The sequence below is a fragment of the Moschus berezovskii genome, chromosome 15, assembly GCF_049115385.1.
Source record: "Moschus berezovskii isolate FMDL1 chromosome 15, NW_MosBer_1.0, whole genome shotgun sequence".
Taxonomy (NCBI): domain Eukaryota; kingdom Metazoa; phylum Chordata; class Mammalia; order Artiodactyla; family Moschidae; genus Moschus; species Moschus berezovskii.
In genome coordinates, this window is record NC_142474.1 from 63,453,714 (window position 1) to 63,480,594 (window position 26,881).

The following is a 26,881-nucleotide window of genomic DNA, read 5'->3' on the forward strand; positions in this document are numbered from 1 at the left end:
TTTAAGGCATTCCCTATTAAGCTACCAACGGTATTTTTCAGAGAACTAGAATAATTTCACAATTTGTATGGAAATACAAAAAACCTCGAAAGCCAAAGCAATCTTGAGAAAGAAGAATGGAACTGGAGGAATCAACCTGCCTGACTTCAGTCTCTACTACAAAGCCATAGTCATCAAGACAGTATGGTACTGGCACAAAGACAGAACTATAGATCAGTGGAACAAAATAGAACGCCCAGAGATAAATCCATGCACCTATGGACACCTTATCTTTGACAAAGGAGGCAAGAATATTCAATGGAGAAAAGACAATCTCTTTAACAAGTGGTATATTAAAAAGCAGAGACATTACTTTGCCAACAAAGGTCCGTATAGTCAAGGCTATGGTTTTTCCAGGGGTCATGTATGGATGTGAGAGTTGGACTGTGAAGACAGCTGATCGCCGAAGAATTGATGCTTTTGAACTGTGGTGCTGGAGAAGACTCTTGAGAGTCCCTTGGACTGCAAGGAGATCCAACCAATCCATTCTAAAGGAGATCAGTCCTGGCTGTTCATTGGAAGGACTGATGCTAAAGCTGAAACTGCAATACTTTGGCCACCTCATGCAACGAGTTGACTCACTGGAAAAGATTCTGATGCTGGGAAAGGTTCGGGGCAGAAGGAGAAGGGGATGACAGAGAATGAGATGGCTGGATGGCATCACCGACTCTGTGGACATGAGTCTGAGTGAACTCCGGGAGTTGGTGATGGACAGGGAGGCCTGGCATGCTGTGATTCATGGGGTCGTGGAGAGTAGGACATGACTGAGTGACTGAACTGAACTGAACTGGGAAAACTGGTCAACCACTTGTAAAAGAATGAAACTAGATCACTTTCTAACACCATACCCAAAAATAAACTCAAAATGGATTAAAGATCTAAATGTAAGACCAGAAACTATAAAACTCCTAGAGGAGAACATAGGCAAAACACTCTCCGACATAAATCAAGCAGGATCCTCTATGATCCACCTCCCAGAATATTGGAAATAAAAGCTAAAAAAAACAAATGGGACCTGATTAAAATTAAAAGCTTCTGCACAGCAAAGGAAACTATAAGCAAAGTGAAAAGACAGCCTTCAGAATGGGAGAAAATAATAGCAAACAAAGTAACAGACAAATAATTAATCTCAAAATTATACAAGCAACTCCTGCAGTTCAATTCCAGAAAAATAAACGACTCAATGAAAAAATGGGCCAAAGACTAAACATACATTTCTCCAAAGAACACATACAGATGGGTAACAAACACATGAAAAGATGCTCAACATCACTCATTATCAGAGAAATGCAAATCAAAGCCACAATGAATGGCTGCTATCCAAAAGTCTACAAGCAATAAATGCTGGAGTGGGTGTGGAGAAAAGGGAACCCTCTTACATTGTTGGTGGGAATGCAAACTGGTACAGCCACTATGGAGAACAGTGTGGAGATTTTCTTAAAAAACTGGAAATAGAACTGCCATATGACCCAGCAATCCCATTGCTGGGCATACACACTGAAGAAACCAGAATTGAAAGAGACAGGTGTACCCCAATGTTCATTGCAGCACTGTTTATAATAGCCAGGACATGGAAGCAACCTAGATGTCCCTCAACAGACAAATGGATAAGAAAGTTGTGGTACATATACACAATGGAATATTACTCAGCCTTTAAAAAGAATACATTTGAATCAGTTCTGATGAGATGGATGAAACTGGAGCCTATTTTACAGAGTGAAGTAAACCAGAAAGAAAAACACCAATACAGTATATTAACGCATATATATGGAATTTAGAAAGATGGTAACGATAACCCTGTATGCGAGACAGCAAAAGAGACACAGATGAATAGAACAGTCTTTGGGACTCTGTGGGAAAGGGTGGGGGTGGGATGATTTGGGAGAATGGCAGTGAAACATATATATTATCATATGTGAAATGAATTGCCAGTCCAGGTTCGATGCATGACACAGGGTGCTTGGGGCTGGTGTACTGGCATGACACAGAGGGATGGGATGGGGAGGGCTGTGGGAGGGAGGTTCAGGATGGGAACACATGTATACCCACGGCTAATTCATGTCAATGTATGGCAAAATCAATATTGTAAAGTAAAAATATTAATTTAATTCAAAAAAAGAAAAAATTTTCAATAAATAAAGGGACAAGAAATGAAAAGGAAGGGTAAATGCATGAACAAATCTTTAAGTAGAAGAAGCAGCTTGTGGACCATCTGGGGGAAATTCATTAAAGAACATATTAGATCAGATATGGCTGTATAAACCATAATAAACAGCATACTAATAAAAAGGAAGGAAAATAACTTGGAGAAAAGATATCATAAGGGCTATACTACTTATTTTTGCCTCAAAATCAGGAAATTATAAAAAGGATTATTTCACTGAAACTGACCAACTAAGAGGACATTTTAATGTTTCTGAAATTTGTGGAATTATCTCAAAACAAGTAAATGAAAGATGACATTTTCCCTTTATGTACTAATTGGTCTTTTGAATAATGTTGTGGTAGTGCCAATTTTATATCAGTGTGCCCAGTTCTTAACCAGCATTAAGAATTATTCTGATATGTGGACAACAGAAACAAAATCAAACCAAGATTTTTGTCCCTAAAAGTTTATTTACTAAATGAAACTCTGAGATAATTTATTTAGTAATTGCTAAGTCTCTTTGCTTGAAGCTCAACATTCAGAAAACAAAGATAGTGGCATCTGGTCCCATCACTTCATGGGAAATAGATGGGGAAACAGTGGAAACAGTGTCAGACTTTATTTTTTTGGGCTCCAAAATCACTGTGGATGCTGATTGCAGCCATGAAATTAAAAGATGCTTACTCCTTGGAAGGAAAGTTATGACCAACCTAGACAGTATATTAAAAAGCAGAGACATTACTTTGCCAACAAAGGTCCGTCTAGTCAAGGCTATGGTTTTTCCCGTGGTCATGTATGGATGTGAGAGTTGGACTGTGAAGAAAGCTGATCGCTGAAGAATTGATGCTTTTGAACTGTGGTGTTGGAGAAGACTCTTGAGAGTCCCTTGGACTGCAAGGAGATCCAACCGGTCCATTCTAAAGGAGATCAGTCCTGGGTGTTCATTGGAAGAACTGATGCTAAAGCTGAAACTCCAATAGTTTGGCCACCTCATGCGACGAGTTGACTCACTGGAAAAGACTCTGATGCTGGGAAGGATTGGGGGCGGGAGGAGAAGGGGACGACATAGAATGAGATGGCTGGATGGTATCACCGACTTGATGGAGATGAGTTTGAGTGAACTCCGGGAGTTGGTGATGGACAGGGAGGCCTGGCGTGCTGTGATTCATGGGGTCACAAAGAGTCGGACACGACCAAGCGACTGAACTGAACTGAGGTCATACTTGGGCTTCCCAAGTTACTCAGTGGTAAAGAATCAGCCTGCCAGTGCAGAGCACATGGGTTCAATCCTCAGGTCAAGAAGATCTCCTGGAGAAGGAAATGGCAACTCACTCCAGTATTCTTGCCTGGAAATCCCATGAGCAGAAGAACCTGGTGAGCTACAGTCCATGGGGTCACAAAAGAGTCAGACATGACATGGCGACTAAACAAGAACAAGTCATACTTAGTATCAATATATGTGCCTTGAAGTATACTAGATATTGTGGTAAGTATAGGAGCTGGAGTGGCAGGAAGATGATTCTTGGTGAACATGCCATGGATTTAAGGAGAGGGAGAAGAAGAGAGTCAACAGTGTCATCAAGACTTTTGGTCTTAGTAGCAAGAAAAATGGCATCATGCTTTTCATTGGGGGCAGTATGCTGCACACCTTCAGCATTCCCATTGCTGGCTATGAGCACAGTGTCCTCTGCTTGTGCAGAGAAGACAGCTGTGAAGAGCAGCATAGAAGGGTCCAGAGAAGGAGGAGACTAGTGGCAGGAAGTGATGGAAAAGGAAGAGGACCACAATACCACTGGCTTCGAACGCTCTTCTTTCACATTTTATAGAGTGCAAGAATGACAGCATAGAATTTCTAAAACTCTGCTATTTTATCCTGATTAAATATTAACATGAAAATGTACAAGATGCTTTTGACTCTCTACATTTTCCTAGAAGCCAGCCAAGTCTTTTAGGAAATGATTACATATCATGTTTAGAATAAAACCACTTTTATCAATTGAATGAAATGCTTAATTTGGGAAAAGATTAATGAGGCCAAGTATAGGCTTTCTCTTAGATTTCTTTCAGGAACATGTCTGCCTCCTTTAACCTGATACCGTCCTCTCTTTTCCACTTTGCTTTCTTGGGCTGTTATCTTTTCACTTCAAAACCTCAAAGGCATGGAGTTGTTCAGCATAAGGATGGTTCATCTACTCACTTACTGCAGTAAGTAATTGGGCCATGTGATCTCCCTGTGAACAAGTCAGGACAGGCATCACAGCTTATAATGAGGGGCCATTTGTTAAGCTAAATCAGGAGCACGGCTAATACTACATTTAAAATGAACAATTTTTTTTTTAACATCAACAAAGCAATCATGTGTGTGCATATGTATACAAATAAACTGTCTAGAATTAGAGCTGAGAGTGCACAAAATTAGCACAAGAAAGGACCTGTCATAGTGTCACAGTCCCCTACTCTATAGCAGACTCTGTACTGGATACGAAGTATGTAAGTCAGAGAAGCCATAGCCAAGGGTAATGTCCAAGAACAAAAACTCTGAAACTCTGTTTATGGAAGCTATTCTTTATCCTTTCTCCAGATTTATATTCATCCTTAAAATGTCTCCTAAGTTAGTTCCTGGGGATGTCAGTCAGGAAGCCAATCTGCATACAATCTCTGAACGACACCAGCTTTTAAAAAATGTGGCTTCATTATTTTCAAGAGCCTGTAATACTAACCTTTTTACGATTAAAGATAAGCTTAATTTTCACTTGACCTCTGTATGATTTGTAATGAATCATAAATTTCTAAGAACAGGTTTTACAATGACATTCATTCCACAGGACAGATACAGAAAAGGAGTGTTAACATCAGTTAAAATATGCTTCCATTTTGGCTTACACAAGCATTTGTCAATTCTTTTCTTTTAAGGTGTTTTAATTTTCCTTCCATTTCATAAGACACAGATAAGTTTGCTATTTAAGTAAGTATAATTTTTTTTTCTAGAAATGATACAGTGAAGCAAATGAAGTATGGAGGCAGAAAAGAGTTGGAATAACTAGGTGAAATTAAGACAGGAAATGGTATCAGGCATCGATTTAGGGCAGAGCATGTGGGCCTTTGGCGGAAGATTTGAAGACCGAAATTGTTCTCATTTTTGAATGTGGTATCATTCTCCAGGACACGAGGGCCAGACACAGTACTGAAAACGTGAAATTTTATGTCTGTCTCTATAACAATTAGGTGGGTAACAGCATGCTGCTTGAGTCGGAGGGAACTGAATTTTATTTTTCTCTCTGTTCTGCCCTGCAAACCTTGCCAAAACATTCATTTGTTTCCATTATGGCCAACTATCTATCTAATAGGCAGCACAGCATCTCAGCAAGGGTCTGATTGCAGAGCATGTGCTCCCAAGTATGAATCATATGCCTAGCAGAATGCAACTGGAGAAGAATTACTTTAAACTTATTTTTGTTTACTTGCTAATCAGCAACGTGATGTCTAATAGCTTATACATGTACCTTAAAAAACCCCCAAAGCTTACAATTTTGACCACCCTTACCTTCGCTTAGCCCTTAACTTCCTACCTCATCTCTCTTAAAAATCTAATTGGGCTTCTCCTTATGCAGTAGGGCATCCAATTTTTAAAAGTCATGCTCTCTTTTATCACTATCAAAGCAACACATCAAGTCCTGAGTATTAGGGCTTAGTTGTCTGAAAACTACATTTGAACAGCAGGGCTTTCAATTAAATTTGACAATACAAACATCCATTTGCTTTCCTGAATATCGTTGCCAGTTCTCACAATTGTTTTAATCCGCTTCTAGGTTTTAGTTTCTGAATGCTTTTCATATGCCAGCTATTAAGCAATGCACTTAATGGCCTGAAAGCAAAGATGAACCATAGTTAAAGATATATTATTTTTAATATTATTATTAAAATTATTTATTTACTATTTGGCTGCATCAAGCCTTAGTTGTGGCACTTAGGCTAGGTTGCCCTGCAGCATGTGGGATTTTAGTTCCTCAACACATCACCTGCACTGGAAGGCAGATTCTTAACCACTGGACCACAAGGAAGTCCCTAAAGCTATATTAAAATCCTTCCTGCTCTCATTTTCACGACTGTACCCCATAGAAAATCTGGAAGCAGACAACAGGATGAAATTGACAAGAGCAGCTCTGTATTAAAAGAGGGGTTTCCAACTTCATTTCTACATAAGTTAGAAATGGTCTGGGGTAGGAAAGAAGAAATTGATGAGGGAGACATTGGAGAGAGCACACCAAGAGTAAATTTTCTAGCCAATCGCCACTGAGCAGAAAGGGAGGATGAGTGTTCCAGGGCTTCTGATTTCTCAAGAAAGGAGGCGAATCTATATTTTTATGTGAAATCTTCAAATATTTAGATGTGGGCAACATATCCATTGGATGAGATGGTTGGATGGCATCACTGACTCAACGGACATGAGTTTGAGCAAGCTCCGGGAGTTGGAGATAAACAGGGAAGCCTGGCGTGCTGCAGAACATGGGGTTGCAAGGAGTCAGACACGACAGAGTAAATGAACTGAACTGAACATATCCATGTTTTAAATACACATCACTGAGCCCTCTGATTTAAAGACTGCCCATTCCTGAACTGACAGACTAGAGTTGGAGCATCTTTTAAAAGACGAGAGTGAGGCAGGTGCCCCCTGAAGAAGCCTGTACAACTTGGCTCAAGATAATCAAAACCATAATGAGGAGTTCTTCTGATATGATAGCTGAATAAGGGAATTTGCCTAAACAGTTGGGAATGAAACACTGAGGGAAAGGAAATGGGGTTAGGAAGCGTACCCTGGATTTGGGGAGACCTGGGGAAAGTACAAGGCCTTTTGCCTCAAGGACAAATTAGCTCTTAAGTCCTGGAATCCTCAGAGCAGAGAAATGAGATATTGATACGGACAGGAGCCCTGTGTGAAACAAACCTCTCCACGTCATCTCACAGGTTAAAGGGAAGTGGGGCTTGGAAGGAGAAAATGCACCCAGGAAGATCAACTACCTTGTCCAAGGACAACATAACCCACTAGTTGCAGGGCTGCATTAGAATAAACTTTCTGTTCTAAATATAATTATTTCTTGTAGGTCATTGATTCTTACTTCCTTGCTACTTTATTTATTTATTTTCACTCCTAATATAAAGGAAGAATGGTTCAATCTGTCATTTTCTTGTACTATGGGAAGTTTGAGAAAATGAAGATATTGGGGAGCTTTAGTATGTGAGATAACAAAAATGCATAAATGCAAATTAATTAGATCCTAAATAAAGCTATGCAGAAACAATTTTGCACTTTATATATTTAAAATAGAGGGAAGTGATATGATAGGATAACATCTGTATCTTCATTTTTCTTGGAATTATTTCTTGATAGTTTATAATTAGCATTTGATTAGCATTTTATGAACCCTGTATGATAACATTTATCAAATAAATTTTATTTAAATATATATAATACACATATAGTTTCTGGGATCCATATACATTATATTAACACATGTTAAGCATTCTTGCATATACAGCAATACCCATAACAGCAAATCACTTCATACCTAAATGGCAATTGTTTCACTGTTCAGTTCTTTTTGGCTTTCTCCTTTTCCCTTGAATTATTTTTTTTTCCCTATAAATTTTATAAGCTCACCAAGTGTTCATCTTTTAATACTTTCAGGATGATTACCATGAATGAAGGATCATTACAGTTTAAGTAAGAGAAATAGTCCTCAAAGAAATTTTAAAAATGCATTTAGGTTGCCAGTTAAACCTACAACCAATTGGCAGTGATTTATTAATTATGCATTCTTCCACAGAAACAGTAAATGTTATACTAAGGAGCATTAGGATAAAATACTTATATGGTAGAAGAGATTAAAAAGTAATTTTACCTAATAAACAGTAAAGTTCCTCTATATAAACTTCCTCTAAAATTTGCTGCAGGATGAGATAATAAGTGTTGGTATTCAATACTTCTTGGTATTCAACCACGAAAATGGATAAAGTAGACTGACTCTAAGGTGGGACATGTATTCCTCTATGGCCATGTAAAAAGACTGCATGACTTTTCTTTTTAATCGTATTGTCTGAAACTGATGACTACTCTGTACCTCCCATGAACTGGTGAAAAAAAATAATCAAATTTACAATAGTCACAAAATGGATCACTTCCTTTCCGAGGTTGTATCTGAAGTAACAATAAATTCAAAATATAATAGGAGAAGAAAGATTATAGAGAAAAGGCAACTCCCAAAATATGATAGTATACTAGGACGGGCAGCATCAAGAACTGTAAGAACTCTGGTTTCAAATCTGTAATGTTTTTGGAATAATATTTTTTGTGTGTGTGTGAACAGGCAGTTTCCTTGTTACATTATCAATAGACCAAGAATTTCAGGTCTGTATTGTAATCAAGAGCTCTCCTGGGGGCTCAGCGGTAAAGAATCCGCCTGCCAATGCAGAAGACCTGGCTTTGATCCCTGGGTTGGGAAGATCCCCTGGAGAAGGAAATGACCACCCACTCCAGTATCCTTGCCTGGGAAATCCCATGACACAGAAGCCTGATGGGCTACAGTCCATGGGGTCACAAAAGACTTGGAAACAACTTAGCGACTAACAACAATAATTGTAAAGCAAACAAATATCACTATTCAATGGTAACTTAAAAAAATATACTGAATCTGGGTTCTATTATGACAGCTAGTTATTCCTATTAACAGAACAGAAAATGGTAATTTGATTTTTCCAAATTCCATTTATCTGAGAAAGGATCTATGTTTTTATCATTATTTTTCACTTATGTACAAATTCTTTTCATTTTTTAAAAAATTAACAAAATAGGGTCTTTCCTTGTGGCTCAGTGGTGAAGAATGCCTGCCAATGCAGGAGACACTGGTTCCATCCCTGATTCTGGAAGACCCCACGTGCAGGCAGAGCAACTAAGCTTGGGTGCCACAACTATTGAGTCTGTGCTCTATAGCCTGGGAGCCACAACCACTAGAGCCACATGACAACTACTGAAGCCCGCATGCCCTAGAGCAGGTCGTTTGCCATAAGAGAAGCTACCATAGTCAGAAACCTGCGCACCACTAGTAGAGTAGCCCCTGCTCTCCGCAGATAGAGGAAAGCCCTCACAGCAACAAAGTCCTGGCACAGCAATAAATAAAATAAATAAATAAAATTATTTTAAAAATTAAAAAATAATTTTAGTTCTGTATGTTTAATTAGAACAGGACTACAAAATTATACTCCTTATATTCTTACAATTTCATTAGCTCTGTAGCTTAACTCCTGACTTTATGGGACTAACTATAACTGTGTAATATATTGGAGTCTGATGGAAAGATTATTAAAAAGCAAACATCTAAACACATTTATTGAGATGAAACAAATGAGAAATAGATTTGTGACTTGTTGTACATAATCTTCTTGGGAAAAAGAAAAAACGTTGAGGTGTCCTAGGGTCACCACATTAAAGAATATTGTTCCGGATTGTCCATATGTAGCTCTGTAACCTCAGGCATATCAATTAACCTTTCTGTCTGCATAGCTATAAAATAAAGGTAATTGTGTATGACCTAACTCCATAATCAAGCCACACACATTTACTAAAAACCTTCTATGTGCCAGTGCCTTTGTGAAAGGATAAGAATATAAGATATTGCTGAAGAATTGAAAACTATCAAGGGTGTGAGAGCACTTTGTCAAGGATAATACATTAGGCAAACAACTACGTTACACTATCAAAGTTATAAATGCTTTTCTAGAAAGGCCAGGAGCACCTAGCTGTTACCTCAAATGGGCAGGAGGATCTTAATTGTGGCAAATTTTACAAGCAGAACCTTGCCTTAGAAAAATAAAATACATGACAGTTATCAGAAAGAACAAAATAGAATAGAAAATAAGTAACTGGTTTTTAACCAGGAAGGAGAAAGGACAGCAAGGCAAATGATAAAGCAATGACTTCTTTTAGAACTCTAAATTCACAAGGACTGATAGTCTGGGAATATCAAGAAACCGTTAAAATTGTCTATCAGCTTAATATTCCCATGACAAAACAGGAAAATCATAATGGAAAATTTCTCTTCAGTTAAATAAAGAAAAGAAAAGGACATTTACAAAATATCAACCTCACTACAAAGAGAGGATAGGAAAAATAAACTGTTACTATGCAATGTGAGACACCCATTGAGAACAGTATAAATAAAGATGAAAATTTTGAGAGAGAGAGAGACCACAATAAGAACACAAACCTCTGTTTTGACAAAGCCTACAGTTAGTGAGATTTCAGATTCTAGACTTTCTGACTCTTCATCTTTCCAGAAATTTTACCACTGTTAGTTACAATGTCGAAAATAACATTGCATAACATTACTTGGCAGTTCCAGCAACACACTGGATTACAATGAAAACTAGAAATGCATAAGTCCCTTTAAGCAATATTCTCTTAGATTCTAGGGAGAGTGATGTACGGAGCAGGTGGCTATGCTTCAAAATAGCTTTGGGTGAGGATGCAACAAGCAGAGTAGATCTTCTCTTCTATTCTATGTTCCCTATTGCCCCAAGTAAATGATTAATTCCACATGGAAGAATTCTTCAAAGGAACGGAAACATTTAACATGGTTATGAGATTTCCAAAAGTTGGCCTATTTAACTGAAACATAACCATCCCTCACTTTATAGAAAAGATAGATTTCAGAAGACGTGACCAAAGTGAATCCTTTTAAAATCATTGGCACATTTTTTAACGTCAGGGATTCATTTCCCAAGGAAAAATAACCCTTCAGTTGGAAATAAGACGGTGAGTCAGTATTGCAATATTATAAATACTCATTGAGACATGGTCAATAATGCCCATTATCAATTCACATTGTCAGAATTTCTCTCATGACTAGTGACTGCCTAAAACATCATATCTGATAACTTCTGAAACTTTATTCTTATATTCTTTGCTTCCTTCTCCCAAAGTTTAGGTTGTCTAATAGACCTTAATTACATTGTCAACAGAGGTTTAAATCTAACATGCTATTATTCTAATTTAGACATTAGACTGAACTGAACTGAACTGAACTAAGACATTCTGTAAATTTAAGGTTACAATCTAGTCAATTTCTATTCTCTGTCAACTTGGGAAAATGAAACAAAGTTTAAATTTCCTTATTCATTCTGTCACTTGGATCTCTAATTAATCTTTCCTGCGTGTATGCTTAGACCCTTCAGTTATATCCGACTCATCAGGACTCTATGCACTGTAGCCGACTAGGCTGCTCTGTTCATGGGATTCTCAGGCAAGAATGCTGGAGTGGGTGGCCATGCCCTCCTCCAGGGGATCTTCCTAACCTAGGGATCGAACCAGTGTCTCCTATGCCTCCTGCACTGCCAGCAGATTCTTTACCGTTGAGTCACTGAGAAAGCCCTAGACTTTCCTATCAGGTAGCAATAAACACTAGCCAAAGGACTTGTGGACTCAGCTGTTCTGGAATGCTCTCAGTATTGGGTCATTGAGCCACACAAATCTTCTGTCTATTAACACTTTGAAATTAGAGTCAAAAGATGTCACAGAAGTTGATGAGGCAAAAACAAATAATATAAATATAAACAATCAGATTTAGATGAAAAACCTTCCAATTGGGAATTTTTTTTCTCAGAGATATTTCATTATACTATCACAAGAATATAATTATTTAATAATTTTAAATGAAATCATGGGTCATAATGCCAAAGATATCAGAATGCAAAAATAAAACCCCAAAATAAACAATGTTATCCAGCAGATTCTTAAAAATTGTATGTTTTTAACAAAGCAAAAGAAATCAAGAGGTGAGAAAATGACTTGAGGTTCATGAACGTTAAATGCCCTTTTCTTGACACTTGGAGAAAATGACAGAGAGGTCAAAGGGGAAAGAACTCATCAATATATTACTTACTTCTTTATATCCAAAGATGATGCGTCCGTCCATGAGGAGGGTAGCTTGAAATGTGAAGCTTCCCAGGTTGTAATTATCCTGGAGATGTACATGGTCCCATTGGACAACAAGTGCTGTGCCTATAAACCCCATTGGAACAGAAGAAATGCGATAAGAAAAATAAATCAATCAGTTCTGGTGGGAATCTTCACAAAAGCAAGGATCTAACTTTCTCATCTAGTAGTTGTGCTACTCGAATTGTATCTAGTTAATTGGAATTCTGTTACTGAAATAGCATTTGGGATATTTATAAAGAATTGAGTATTCTCTAAATCTAACCTCATACTGAGGTTAATATTGAGCCCAGTATGGGGGAATTTTGCCTTAGGAAGTCCATTAATGTTAATGGGTTTACTGTCTGCTTAAATTTCCATGAGCCACTTTCAAAATGCAACCCAAGTGACTTGAATGAACTTCAAATACATTTGACAAATGCTGAGAGAGAAAGGAACACATTCAGGGAAGCTAGCATCACTTCTAACAGACTTGAAGATGTCTCTTCCATATTTAGAATTATACTCTTCCATGCTGAAGAAATTTCTTTAACACTAATGGGAATTTTCTTCTTTTATTCACATTGCCTGCATTTCTGTCTTTGAGTATTGCTTCTAGAAGGTTGCAAGGTAGCTTTAAGTGCCCCAGGCTAAGATTTCTGAAGCCCCCTTGAAGTACACTGGGATGAATCTTCAGTGCTATATACCACAGTCTGATAAGTCAATCTGCCAATGTTATTATAAAATTATTAACATGAAATATTAACTGAAACACAGCTTAATAGCCATCAATGAGACAACAAGGATGAATCTGGAGGGGCATTAAGCTAAGTGAAATAATCCAAAAAGAGAAAGGGAAAAACTGCATGGTATCACGTTCATGTGAAATCTGAAAACAAAGCAGGGACTAGAGTCTGGGGAAAACAGAAATGCTAACAAAAGGATACCGACTTTCATTAATATTACAAACAAGGTCTGAGGATCTGATGTATAACACAGTGACTACAGTGTCTGGCACTGGCATGTATGCGTGCTCAGTCGCTTCAGTCACGTCCGACGTGGCGACTCCATGGACTGTAGCCTGCCAGGCTCCTCCGTCCATGAGATTCAATTCTAGGCAAGAATACTGGAGTAGATAGCCATTCCCTTCTCCAGGGGAATCTTCCTGACCCACAGATCTAACCCGTGTCTCCTGCATTACAGGTGGATTTTTTACTATTGAGCCACAGGGGAAGCCCAACACTGTATGATATAATCAAAATTTACTGAGAATAAAACCTAAAGAGTTCACATCAGAAAAACAAAAGGTACATATGTGAGGGGGGTGAATATGTTAGTTAATTTGATGGTAGAAATTCTTTTTCAAGGTATACATATATCAAATTATCACACTGTACACTTTAAACACATAAAGGTATTTGTTTCTTTGAGGTAAAACTTTTTAAGTAAAAAAAATTAATTTTGACTCTTACCTTGGTACGTTTAGTCATAAGCAGCCCCTAAGACATATCCGTTTTACGTGAAAACCCATGTCTCTCCCTTTCATGGGCATCTCTGTATCTCTACTACTATTTTTTTTTAAACTGGAAAAGGCAAGAGGACAGTAATAGCCAGGAAATTTTCCATAACTGTAGAAGTAAAAGGGTCTTCTGATCATGAAATGCCTCTTAACAACTGCTTCTTTTCCTTCACACGTGTCCACACCTTTCAAGATCTGGTCTCCTCCTAATTCCTATCCTAGCTAATTTCTATCTTCACTAATTTCAATCAGCACTTTGATGGTGCAGTGAAAACACCGAATTGGCAGGCAGATGATCTAGACTTGGGTCCTGCCTCTCAAACTTTTTGTGTGACCTTGGACACAATCTGCTTGAACCTGTATCTTCTACAACATGGGAAGAATAATTTTTGCTTTCTAGAGATTTCTGCATTCAGCTCCCAAATACATAGTTTCTACAAATTCTTGTGCATAAAAGAGGTCTACCTCTTTTTGAGTAATTAAATGTTTTCAATGCAAACTCTGATGACGATATTCTCCAAGTATTATTATAGCAGGCTTTTTAAAATAACACTAAAATGTGCGAATAAGTTTTATATTATGTCCTATCACAGCTCCTCCAACATTGTTAATTTAAGTGGTTCTACTGGTAAGATTGCTGTTGTTTAGTTGCTAAATAGTGTCTGACTCTGTGACTCCATGGAATGTAGCCCACCAGGCTCCTCTATCCATGGAATTCTCCAGGCAAGAATACTGGACTGGGTTGCTATCTCCTCCTCCATGTGATCTTTTTGGCCTAGGGATCGAACCCCCGTCTGCTGCCTCTCCTGCATCGGTAGGTGGATTCTTTACCACTTAGCCACAAGGGAAGCCCACTAGTAAGATTAGTTGAGTGTAAATGTTATCCATAAATTTTAAAATTACCTACATATGTCTATTTTGTTTTATGAAATAATATTTCAAGTTTCCTCTTTTATTAAATCTAAAACCCTATAGTCTGCAGGTTAGTGAGAGCGGCTTCTAGAGCTACAATCTTAATTTCTGTCAGCAGATAATGATCACATATTGCTCTCTAGGTAGCACCTAGCACAGGAAGCAACTAGATAAGTGAATCAAAAACCATTTTCTTTGGTCAGCTACGATGTAGGAGAATAATCTCTCAAGAGCAAACCTTGGACTCAAGCATGGAATTTACCAAAGAGCTGGGTTAGAGTGGTGCATCTCTTGGCTTATGACTGACAATCATATGTTGTTTCTCTGATGATGGACACAAAATCTAATGGCATAGTTCTTCCTGGTGGAGCTGAAGTTGTTATTTAAGCTCATGTAACAGACTACATGAGTTGCTGCACCATCCTATGTGCTTAATGGAACTGAGCAGCTGGAACTTAGTATTGCCTGGGTGATCATACTTTCTGATCAGTAGCGGATGCCAATGTTTTAATCTCCAAGATAAAAACAGACAAGTAGGCTGATCTAGGGGCATTTAAGGTCACTGTTAACTCCAAATTTTCTGATTCTATGTTTGATTAGGTTTATGATTTCAGTAAGAACTATGCTTCTAATCTATTTATGAGTCATCAAATTATTTTTCTAATAAAAGATTTAGTTTTATAACTTTTCTAGTTCTTGTACATTAATATTCTGTGACTTCCTTACACTCCAGTAGTTATCTAGGCTGGCTATCATATCTGGAAGCATCATCTGATTTTTAAAACCCAGTGCTTTAATACTTGCAGAAATTTTATCTTAGAAGAAATGTTCTAAACTGCTGCTGTCTCCTTTAGATAAGCTTTGCTTTCCTAAAATGTTGAGTTTCCCATCCGTAAGCACTCCTTCAATGATCCTAAGCAATCAGAGTTGGAAATATTTCAGTAAGTTGCTCTGGTATGAAAGGACTTTGTGAAGATCCTTACAATATTGAGAAGTGCTTCTATCATTTAATAAAACACAGAAATTACTAGCTCTTATTATTATAAGAACTCAGTATTCCCATTGATTACTACACAGAAGATATTTCAATAAAGTAAAAATACAATAGTTCTTGAGTATTTGTACTTTCACAGCTCTCAGAATTAAAAATCATTTTACATAATTTTTTTCATTTATTCATTCACTGCATAATTATTGAGGACCTACTGTGTATTGAGTTCTTGTGCCAGGAATGCAAAAGAAAATCATTTCTTATAAATAGCCACTACCCTTTAGAATCCAGTTGAAGTGGCACATATCAATTTTTCAAAACAATTTTAATAAAGGTAAAATTTAAATATGGAGCTAATTAGGCACAAGGTATGTGAGAGAGTGTATGGGGAAGGAGACAGTATGTTTTATGATTTTGATGTTAATGATATAAAAACTTGATCATCAGAAGCTTGTGTCCATGACTAAATGTCCCCAACATAATCTAGTAAGTGACAAAGCTTGGAAAATACTCAACTTTCTTAACTACATAGGGTAGATTAATTAGGTGATTCAGGAGATAAGCTTCAGATAAGCTGTTCATTGTAACTCTGTCTAAAGTATACTCAAAATCTGCTTGTGTATCTTTGACCCTTTGTACCTCAATTTTCTTTAAGTGGGAGGACAGAATATAACAGTTCTTAAAATAACAGAAGGAAATAATTATTATGGTTAACATTTAGAGTTAACTTCATTTATTGCAGCACACTTTGGTGTTATTCAAATTGTTTGAAATCTATTTCTCAAAGTGCACATCTGAATGTGTTTAGCTGTCTTTCTCTTTTGCTATTTTGACTTGTAAAATGGCTTTATCACACTGGTCAGATCTCTTTCAGCAAAGTGATGTCATTTTCCCAAAGCTGAGGTCACCAGTAAGTTTATGCTACCCTACGGTTCATTTCTCCCTTGGTCATTAAGGCAAGACAAGAGGAGAAATAACTCTGTTCAGGCCACATGCTTCTATTTTTTAAAAGATGATTCTCATTTGGGCAAATAAATAATATTTTTGTATTATAAAGAGTACAGAAATTTCTGTTTTTAAGTTTCCAAAACAAACTCTCTTTTCCTATAATTTCTTTTTCTATTAGAGTTACAGCCTTCACTAAGATATAGACATGAAAATTCATTTATGTTTTTAGGAACATAAATTTCTTACTTAGGTTTGGGGGCATTTAGTGACATATTCTAAATCTTCCTTGACTATTTTGTGTGTTTCCCCAAAGAAATAGTAGGGATAGACTGTTGTCAGTATATATGATAAAACTTAACAGCTCTATTTCATATTTCAAAGTCAGGAAAACTTTTTCCTTAAGTGAATTTTGTTGTTTAGTTGCTGAGTTGTGTCTGACTCTTTTGCAACCCCATGGACTGTAGCCATCAGGTTCCTCTGTCCATGGGATTTCTGTACTGGACTCGGTTGCCATTTCCTTCTCTAGAGGATCTTCCCTACCCAGGAATCAAACTCACATCAACTTGGCAGGTGGATTCTTTACCACTGAGCCGTCTGGGAAGGCCAAGTGAATTTTAATTACTCACTATCCTCTATTTTCTGGAGAAGGAAATGACAACCCACTCCAGTACTCTTGCCTGGGAAATCCCAAGGACGGAGCAGCCTGATAGGTTATAGTCCATGGGGTCGCAAAGAGTCGGACATGACTGAGCGACTTCACTACTACACTATCCTATATTTTCAAAACATACAAATAGTTTGTAAGTTTTAGAAATTTAATATCAATATATTATGCCACTTGTCTCTACCTAAAAATCAGAACTAAAAAATTGCCCTTATTTACTTCTTTTTAATAGGAAGGACTTATTTCAAATAGCATCAAATGTGTTTGCTTTGTTCAAAACAATGTTTGCTGCAACTCATTTATTATATTCCCTAATACGTGTTAATAAATGTTTGTTAAATGAGCAAATGAATGAATAAATACATGAGTGACATTTAACCATATAATTTATCTACTTATTACACTATTAATTGGTGCAGTATAACATTTGTTACCTCAGGCTATTTGCATCAAACAGTTAACAAATCCAGTCTAAACCCAAGATTATAAAAATATTAATATGAATCTGATGATCAGTGTTTATAAGTATACATTCAGTAAAATATAGGCTAACCAACACATACCATTATCAAAATATCTGACAGTTGAATTTCTGGATACACTGGGATCAAAATTTGCCATTAAAGGTGCTATGTACTGTGTGGCTGTTAGCATTCGGTGCACAACTTCACCAGTGTATATGAAACCTGTAATTAGAAAAATAGGAACTTGTTAAGAAAAAAACAGAATATTTTAATTAAAATACCCCAACTCAACTTCAGTTACATTTTGAAAAAAAATCACAGTAGCTAAAAAAAGAAACATAATTAATATCTTAATATCTGATCAGCAATAGTTGAATCTGGGTTAATATGGTAGCAGAATAGTATACAATATGGTAGCAGAATAGTAATCAGAAACCTATTATATGTACAATTTTAATTGTGGAAAAGTGACTACTATCCAGAGAGATTATTAGGCTGAAAAGGCTAGTATAGTACTGTAAGTAATCCAAACGTTAAATCTGCCTTTAGTAATCCCTTGTAAATTCAGTTTACAAATGAATGTATTCTCATGATGTTCAGTTACGCATTCTCAATCTCAGTTTAGGACATTTTAGAATTCACACATACATATATTTAATACTAAAATGCAGAAAGTATTTTGAACCATCTATTCAAATTTGAAAGGAGGCTAAGCACTCATGGATAAACTTCACATTTCTCAGATTAGTCAAGTAGCACCGTACCAAGGAGTTAGTCTATATGTTTGCAGATAAGATGGTAAACCATTGATAATGCACAAATACCTCTCTATTTAGAGAGTTATCGATGCCAGCCTATTCCAGCTATTGAATAACGAGAGGGAATTTACTGTGGAGAACTTCATCTTGAATTAAATTTCAATAGCTCCCATGTTACAACTCTACCCACTTTCAATTATTCACACTGGGTTTATTTACTTTGTGGATTATCCATGACAAATTGTTAATCCTATACTGGCTTCTGGCCTCCAAGATCTTTAGCTGCCTAAAAGGAGAGTCAGCTCAGGGAATACTAATTTCTAATATTAAACTAGGAAGTGCACAGTAAGAACATATAAAAACATACATATACACACATTATTACAAAATAAAATTCAAAGCAAGTTACTCATGACAACGCAATTGTAATGTTTAGGTAATCATAAGTTAACTACATATCTGGGGTTACTATAGATCATTTTTCTATTAATATTTTCATAAGAATTAATTTTACAAAAAGCAGAATTAAAAAAAAAAACCCACAAAATTATGTTGAATTTAAACCCCTAAAAGTGTAAAACTTTTAGCTTACTACATGGTCTGAAGAAAGCTTTCATTAGCGTATCATGGCCCTCATTGTTTCAAATTCTCTACTGCAATTTTTAATAAGTTACCAGAGAATTAAATCTGTAGTTTATTATTGTTGTTTAGTTGCTAAGTCATGTCCAACTCTCGTTAGACGCCATGGCCTGTAGACCGCTGGCTCCTCTGTCCATGGACTTTTCCAGGCAAAAATACCAGAGTGGGTTGCCATTTCCTTCTCCAGAGGATCTTCCTGACCCAGAGATCAAACTCCAGTCTCCTGCATTGGCAGGCAGATTCTTTATCACTGAGCCACCAGGGAAGCCCTAAATCTGTAGTTATTTAGTTTGAAATCAATTTCTGTCTTTCCAGCAGTGTCTTCTTTCCTTTGACTTACTTTTTACTTTTCACCAAAGGCATAATTTAATCATAGCCATTCAGCTTTTAAAAAGATACTTAAACTGGTAAATCCTTTATCATGTTATAGTCATCAATTACTCTTTGCTTCTCATTCACCAAAAAATATATATATCTTTCAAAATAAATTCCCAGTGTCTTGAGCAGAACTTTGTAATTTGCAATTTCACATAGCTCAAGTGTACTAAAAGATGACAATAGGGTGAAACAGGCATTGCTTTTATTTGACTTCCCTGTAGATTCTCAGAGTCAAGCTCTCAGTGTTCAAAGTCCAACATCCTGAAAATTATAAAGATGCAGAGTGACTGTTTTTCAGGGTCTGTTATTTTTTTCTCTTATCCTCACCAGTGTACCTTTTATAATGTCACCATTAAAAGGAATACAACAATTCTATAAATATAGTCTTTTAAGCAAAAGATTGATTTACACTCTGAAAGTGTTCTTTCAGGGTCAATATCTCTGGATAGTTATTCCTCTACTTTAAATTTTCCATGGACTAATAAGAGAAACTGATTGATTTAAAGAATAAGGAGAGCAGTAATTCAAGGCAGTAAGATAATTTTAAATCAATACAATATTTATTCACTGAAACAACTGCAGTAAGAAATTGCAGCAGCAATTCCTAAAAACAGAATTGAAAAATGCAGTCATAAAAGATTTCAGATACATAATTCTCACTATTAGTTTTTAAAATAAATAAGATTTCTTATTTTTATAGATTTCCCAAAATGTTATTCTCCATTCTATATAACCCAGTTTTCAGATCACGAGAATCATTATCTCTTGCTTCCTCTCACGAGGAAAAAGTTTTTCAGGACTAGAATTTCTCAGATTTCAAAGGTGAAGTCTCAAATTATTCCCAAAGAACTAAGTGAAAAGATGAAAGAATTTGCTAATGTGTAAAGCTATATTTACAATAACATTAAACTATAGGAGTATTACAATTGCTACAACTTCTACTAGCAAGAAGAGCAGTGAAGTTGCTCAGTCATGTGCGACTCTTTGCAATTCCAAGGACTGTAGCCTAGCAGGCTCCTCCGTCCGTGGCATTTTCTAGGCAAGAGTACTGGAGTGGGTTGTCATTTCCTTCTCCAGGGGATCTTCCTGATCCAGGGATCAAACCCAGGTCTCCTGCGTTGCAGGCAGACACTTTACCCTCTGAGCCACCAGGGTAGACCCACTAACAAGAAGCTGCTACTATAATTACTAGCACATCTGCCACTGTGATTAATCTGCTGCCACTATTACCATTAATACCACTACCACCAAGACTAATGTGAAAAACAATTCAAGGATACAGAGATTCCACTACTCCACACAATGAGTTTAATTTTGCTAATTCAGAGAATATTTGTTTCTTTAGCCATATGAAACCCAATTCCTCTATTATCTTAGGTTAGTTCTTAGTGACTATAAAGTAAAATGGTTGATTGTAGCCATGGGCCCTACTGAGTTCTCCTTACATTTCTGAGTTTTAAAAATATCATTTCAGCAATGATTAATAACTGAGTGGAGAGAAACCTTCCAGGCCTGCTGAGAGCAGGGAGGGAAGTGTAATCAGGTGTTGAATAAGAACCAGCTATGCAAAGTAAAGCATCCTTTATTTGAATAAATGTTTTCCAAATCTTCAAAAGCACTCAGAGCTACCTATAATCCATTTAGACATTTGTCTCTTTTCTTTAGTTGTCTAGAGCATGTCCAGTTGTACAGAAAAAATATTTCATTTTTCTGGTCCTTCACATTTTAAGGTAATTTAGGTAACATATATTTACTGTTTTAAATTTTTTTTTTTTTTAAATTTTCAAGCTTGGTTGTAGCCACTTGAAAAGCTGATCACAAAATGTCTCTTTTACTCATTACATGCTTCTAGTTTAAATAGAATTTACCTACCTGGTCATAAGATTTGTAGAAAAGTGGTTATTACTGAGCAAATATGTAACTCAGTGATACTTCCACTGAAAAAGTTCAAATAAGAGAAGCAAATGTGTTTTGATTTTTGGATTTCAACAGTTACACACTCCTCTTGCTTTCATTACTAAACCTAAAGTCAAGTTCTGAGCTCAGCTATAATTGACAGATTTTCTCTTGCAACTGAAGGATCTACTTGGCTGTTTCTGTAGATGGTCTCTAGTCACTTGAATAATGTATGGTTTTAAATTTGTACACCTCCTCAAGCCTTTGAGAATTCTATCACTGTAAGTCCTGATATGAATAACCCCTACACAATAATTATATATTTACTAACAACGATTACATATTTATTAACCACAGATATTATTGTGATAACTGTGAGATTAACCAATACCTATATGGTGCTAATTCGCTCTAATCGTGTTCTACTCTTTGTGACCCCACAGACTGTAGCCTGTCAGTCTCCTCTGTCCATGGGATTTTCCAGGCCAGAATACTGGAGTAGGTTGCCATTTCCTTCTCCCCGGGATCTTTCTGACCCAGGGATTGAACCCACATCTCTTACATCTCCTGCACTGACAGGAGGGTTCTTTACCACTAGCGCCACCCAGGTACCCCTTTCCAACATTCTTGTGCTTTGTCAGTACATGTGTCTTCCTGGACAATTCATTTTAGAATATTAAACAAGAGCCTGCTCTGGTCCTGGAAGGGGCTCCCCTCAGATAACAGCGTTACTCAGAGGGTGGCACACACAGAAAGGGCCTGGGAGCTGCACACATACACCCTTCCCCTTCCCCTTCCCCTTGCCTTATGCATCTCTTCCATTCAGGTGTTCCTGAATTGTATCCTTTATAATAAACCAGTGTGAGTATGAGTGAAAGTTGCTTAGTTGTGTCTGACTGTTTGTGACCCCATGGACTGTAGCCTGCCAGGCTCCTCTGTCCATGGAATTCTCCAGACAAGAATACTGGAGTGGGTAGCCATTCCCTTCTCCTGGGGATCGAAACCAGGTCTCCTGCATTTCAGGCAGATTCTTCACCATCTGAGCCACCAGAGAAGCCCAAGAATACTGCAGTGGGTAGCATATTCCTTCCCCAGGGGATCTTCCCAACCCAGGAATCAACCCGGGGTTTTCTGCATTTCAGGTGAATTCTCTACCAGCTGAGCTAACAGGGAAGCTCCAATACCTATATGCATGCATGCTAAGTCGCTTCAGTTGTGTCCAACTCTTTGCAACCCTATGGACTATAGCCTGCCAGGCTCCTCTGTCCATGGAGATTCTCAAGGCAAGAATACTGGAGTGGGTTGCCATGCCCTCTTCCAGGGGGTTTTCCTGACCCAGGGATTGAACCCGTGTATCCTATGGCTCCTGCAGTGAAGGTGGATGCTTTACCACTGAGCTACTGGGGAAGACCCCAATACCTATATGGGCCTTACCAATTACATTATTTTTATATATTTTCTTCAATGTATCCTTATAATAACTTTGAAAGGAATTACATTATTGATTTTGTTGTTGTTTAATCACTAAATCGTGTCTGACTCTTTGTGACCCCATAGACTGTAGACCACCAGTCTCCTCTGTCCATAGGATTCTCTAGGTAGAAGTGGGTTGCATTTCCTTCTCCAGGGGATCTCCCTCACCTGGGGATTGAACCTGCATTGCAGGTAGATTCTCTACCTCTGAGACACCAGGGAAGTCCACATTATTAATATTAGTAGTATTATTATTAGGCTTCCCAGGTGGCACTAGTGGTAATGAATCTACCGGCCAATGCAGGAGATGCAAGCTTCCATTTATTAAATGAAGCATGTACCGAAGCTGGGTAATTTGCTTAAAGCCACATGGCTAGAATTTACCTCCAAATTTTATGACCTCCTCACAACATACTTTAGAACTCATCACGTGTCCATAACTATACAGTCTCCCTCACTGGATCTCATTCTTAAACAAAGAGTTTGAGGAAGAAAAGACCTGTTGTCTCTGTGGAAGTTTCAACACCTCCACCTTTGAGCAGAGGGGAAGTCCTCTTAACTTTTGCTACTTTTACTGTACTGCTTCAGCCTCTATTCTTTTAACTGCAAATTGTATAAATAGATTTAAATTAGATTCCTCTAGTGAAAGTGAAAGTCGATCAGTCGTATCCGACTCTTGGCGACCCCATGGACTATATAGTCCATGTGGACTCTTTACCAACTGAGCTAGGAGGGATGCCCTCTATCACAGTCCCCCAAATGACTCTCAAATTGGTAGATGAATGACATATGAGTAGAGAATTTATTTAATGGTGAAATCAAATTATTTCTAATAATTTTACTTAAGTTCTTTGACTTCAGTGACTTAAGTTCCTTGACCTTTCTGTGCCTCAGTTCTCTAATCCAGTAAATGGAGGAATAATCATATCAATATCATTGGATTGTTATGATGGTTGAATGAGTTAATAAATAAAAAACACCCAAAGACAGTGTTTAAAACAAAAATGTGAAAGAAAAAACCAATCAATTAAATTCTCTCTAGAGGGGATGGGAGGGAGACCCGAGAGAGGGGATATATGTAAACTTATAGCTGATTTGGAGAAGGAAATGGCAACCCACTCCAGTGTTCTTGCCTGGAGAATCCCAGGGTCAGGGGAGCCTGGTGGGCTTTCGTCTATGGGGTCACACAGAGTCGGACACGACTGAAGTGACTTAGCAGCAGCAGCAGCATAGCTGATTCACAGTGCTATATGACAGAAACCAATATAACATTGTAAAGCAATTATCCTCCAATAAAAATAAATTTAAATAAAATAAATTCTCTCTAATCTTCACCCCTTGAAGACTTTTCTGCCTAACGCCTACTAGTTGATATACCTACAGTAGGACACTTATGTCACTTCAAAACTGTGCTTCAGACTCAAATGGTATGATATGTGTTTCCTTGCATTATTCCAGTTTGGGTTACGGTGTACCACTGGACCTAACTCCAAGACAACAGGTAATGAAAAAGCTTTAATGTCCAAAGTTCTGCATTGGTGTAGATCTATATTTTCCTACATTCTAATGGAATAAGCACCTTGTAAAAATATCAACTTTCTATCGGTTGCCAGTTGTTGTTTCACTTAGTAGGAAGTGTCACAGTAATGAAGGAAGCCTGAAGAGGCAGTCATTGCCTGTGAAACATTCTATAAACTTTAATGTGTAAAGGGCTACCTAAAATAATTCACTTCATCATTCAATTGACATTTTTTACTCCAGAGGAAAAGCTGAAGCTGATAGGTATGCCTGTAAGGCATTGAACATTTACAGTTAAATGCTGCCTTTAGAGTACAAATGACAATGGGGTATGCACTGTTGCTACCTTTGTGAGATGTGTACTAGAACGCTACACATTCATCAGATAGATCTGAAATTTATGACCTTTTATCCACGAAGACTAACAGAGCAGATTCCTCATACTGAACTTTCCTTAACCTTATACATGACCTGTCCCATTTCTATTCATGAAGAACTGAGTTGTTTAATAGGGTGTTGTTTGTGGTTGTAGTTTTATCAGTTATGCCATAGAATGCTCAAACTACAGCACAATTGTACTCATCTCACACTCTAGTAAAGTAATGCTCAAAATTCTCCAAGCCAGGTTTCAACAATACGTGAACCATGAACTTCCAGATGTTCAAGCTGGACTTAGAAAAGGCAGAGGAACCAGAGATCAAATTGCCAACATCTGCTGGATTATTGGAAAAGCAAGAGAGTTCCAAAAAAACATCTATTTTTGCTTTATTGACTATGCCAAAGCCTTTACTGTGCAGATTGGCATAAAATGTGGAAAATTCTTAAAGAGATGGGAATACCAGATCACCTCACCTGTCTCTTGAGAAATCTGTATGCAGGTCAAGAAGCAACAGTTAGAAATGGACACGGAACAACAGACTTTTTCCAAATAGGAAAAGGCTGTATATTGTCACCCTGCTTATTTAACTTATATGCAGAGTACATCATGAGAAATGCTGGGCTGGAAGAAGCACAAGCTGGAATCAAGATTGCTGGCAGAAATAACCTCAGATACGCATTTGATACCACCTTTATGGCAAAAAGTAAAGAAGAACTAAAGAACCTCTTGATGAAAGGAAAGATGAGAGTGAAAAAGTTGGCTTAAAGCTCAACATTCAGAAAACTAAGATCATGACATCTGGTCCAATCACTTCATGGGAAATAGATGGGGAAACAGTGGAAACAGTGACAGACTTTATTTTGGGGGACTCCAAGATCACTGTAGATGGTGACTGGCAGCCATGAAATTAAAAGACGTTTACTCCTTGGAAGGAAAGTTATGACCAACCTAGATAGTATATTAAAAAGCAGAGACATTACTTTGCCAACAAAGGTCCATGTAGTCAAGGCTGTGGTTTTTCCAGTAGTCATGTATGGATGTGAGAGTTGGACTGTGAAGAAAGCTGATTGCCGAAGAATTGATGCTTTTGAACTGTGGTGTTGGAGAAGACTCTTGAGAGTCCCTTGGACTACAAGAAGGTCCAACCATTTCATCCTAAAAGAGATCAGTCCTGGGTGTTCATTGGAAGGACTGATCTTGAAGCTGAAACTCTAATACTTTGGCCACCTGATCCGAAGAGCTGACTCATCTGAAAAGACCCTGATGCTGGGAAAGATTGAAGGCAGGAGGAGAAGGGGACGATAGAGGATGAGATGGTTGGATGGCATCACAGACTCAATGGACATGAGTTTGGGTAAACTCCGGGAGTTGGTGATGGACAGGGAGGCCTGGCGTGCTGCAGTCCATGGGGCCACAAAGAGTCGGACATGACTGAGTGACTGAATTGAACTGGTGTTTGTGGTGGAAAACTTGCTTGAAGCAAACAAATGAAGTTTGTGCATAATTCAACTTGCATTTTGCACAAATGCCATTTTATGAATCATAATACATTATCCCATGCTATATAAGCCAACCTCTTTTGGATAAATACTTGCTTGTAATTCAGTCAGCGTTTTAAACAAAATCACATGTAGCAGCAACTGCTAATATGAAAATTAAGAGTTGTGGTAAGGTATTTGGTAAATGTCTGCCAGATGCAACTGTACAATGATGGGTTTCATGTGACTGGCTTCCTTGGGACAAAATTGTTGCTAGTAGACCATGCAGTTCACTCTGAGGATACTGGTGTGTACATGCAACTTCATTAAAGGAAAAAAGAAAGAAGAAACATTTCTGAAACTCATGTGAACTTACTAACCATGGGCACCTAGGAAGCAAATTATACTCTTCTCAATCATCAAATACATTTCCTCTACAATTCCAACCATGTGTTAAGGTAAAATACGTCAATCATATTTTATATAATGAAAACTTATATATGTCAAACGGAGAAGGCGATGGCACCCCACTCCAGTACTCTTGCCTGGAAAATCCCATGGACACAGGAGCCTGGTAGGCTGCAGTCCATGGGTTCGCTAAGAGTCGGAGACGACTGAGCGACTTCAATTTCACTTTCACTTTTCACTTGCATGCATTGGAGAAGGAAATGGCAACCCACTCCAGTGTTCTTGCCTGGAGAATCCCAGGGAT

General features: G+C 37.6%; 1 protein-coding gene across 2 annotated transcripts in view; it reads right to left on the minus strand.

Moving 5' to 3' along the window:
* Positions 1-26,881, minus strand: part of PLXDC2 (plexin domain containing 2) — a 459,161-nt gene that overhangs the window by 132,876 nt on the left and 299,404 nt on the right. For both annotated transcript variants that reach the window (XM_055428176.2, XM_055428186.2), the window contains exons 5-6: positions 17,750-17,872; positions 12,121-12,239 (exon numbers count right to left, since the gene is read on the minus strand). In XM_055428176.2, the coding sequence (XP_055284151.1) occupies positions 12,121-12,239; positions 17,750-17,872 (242 nt within the window). The remainder of the gene's footprint in view (positions 1-12,120; positions 12,240-17,749; positions 17,873-26,881) is intronic.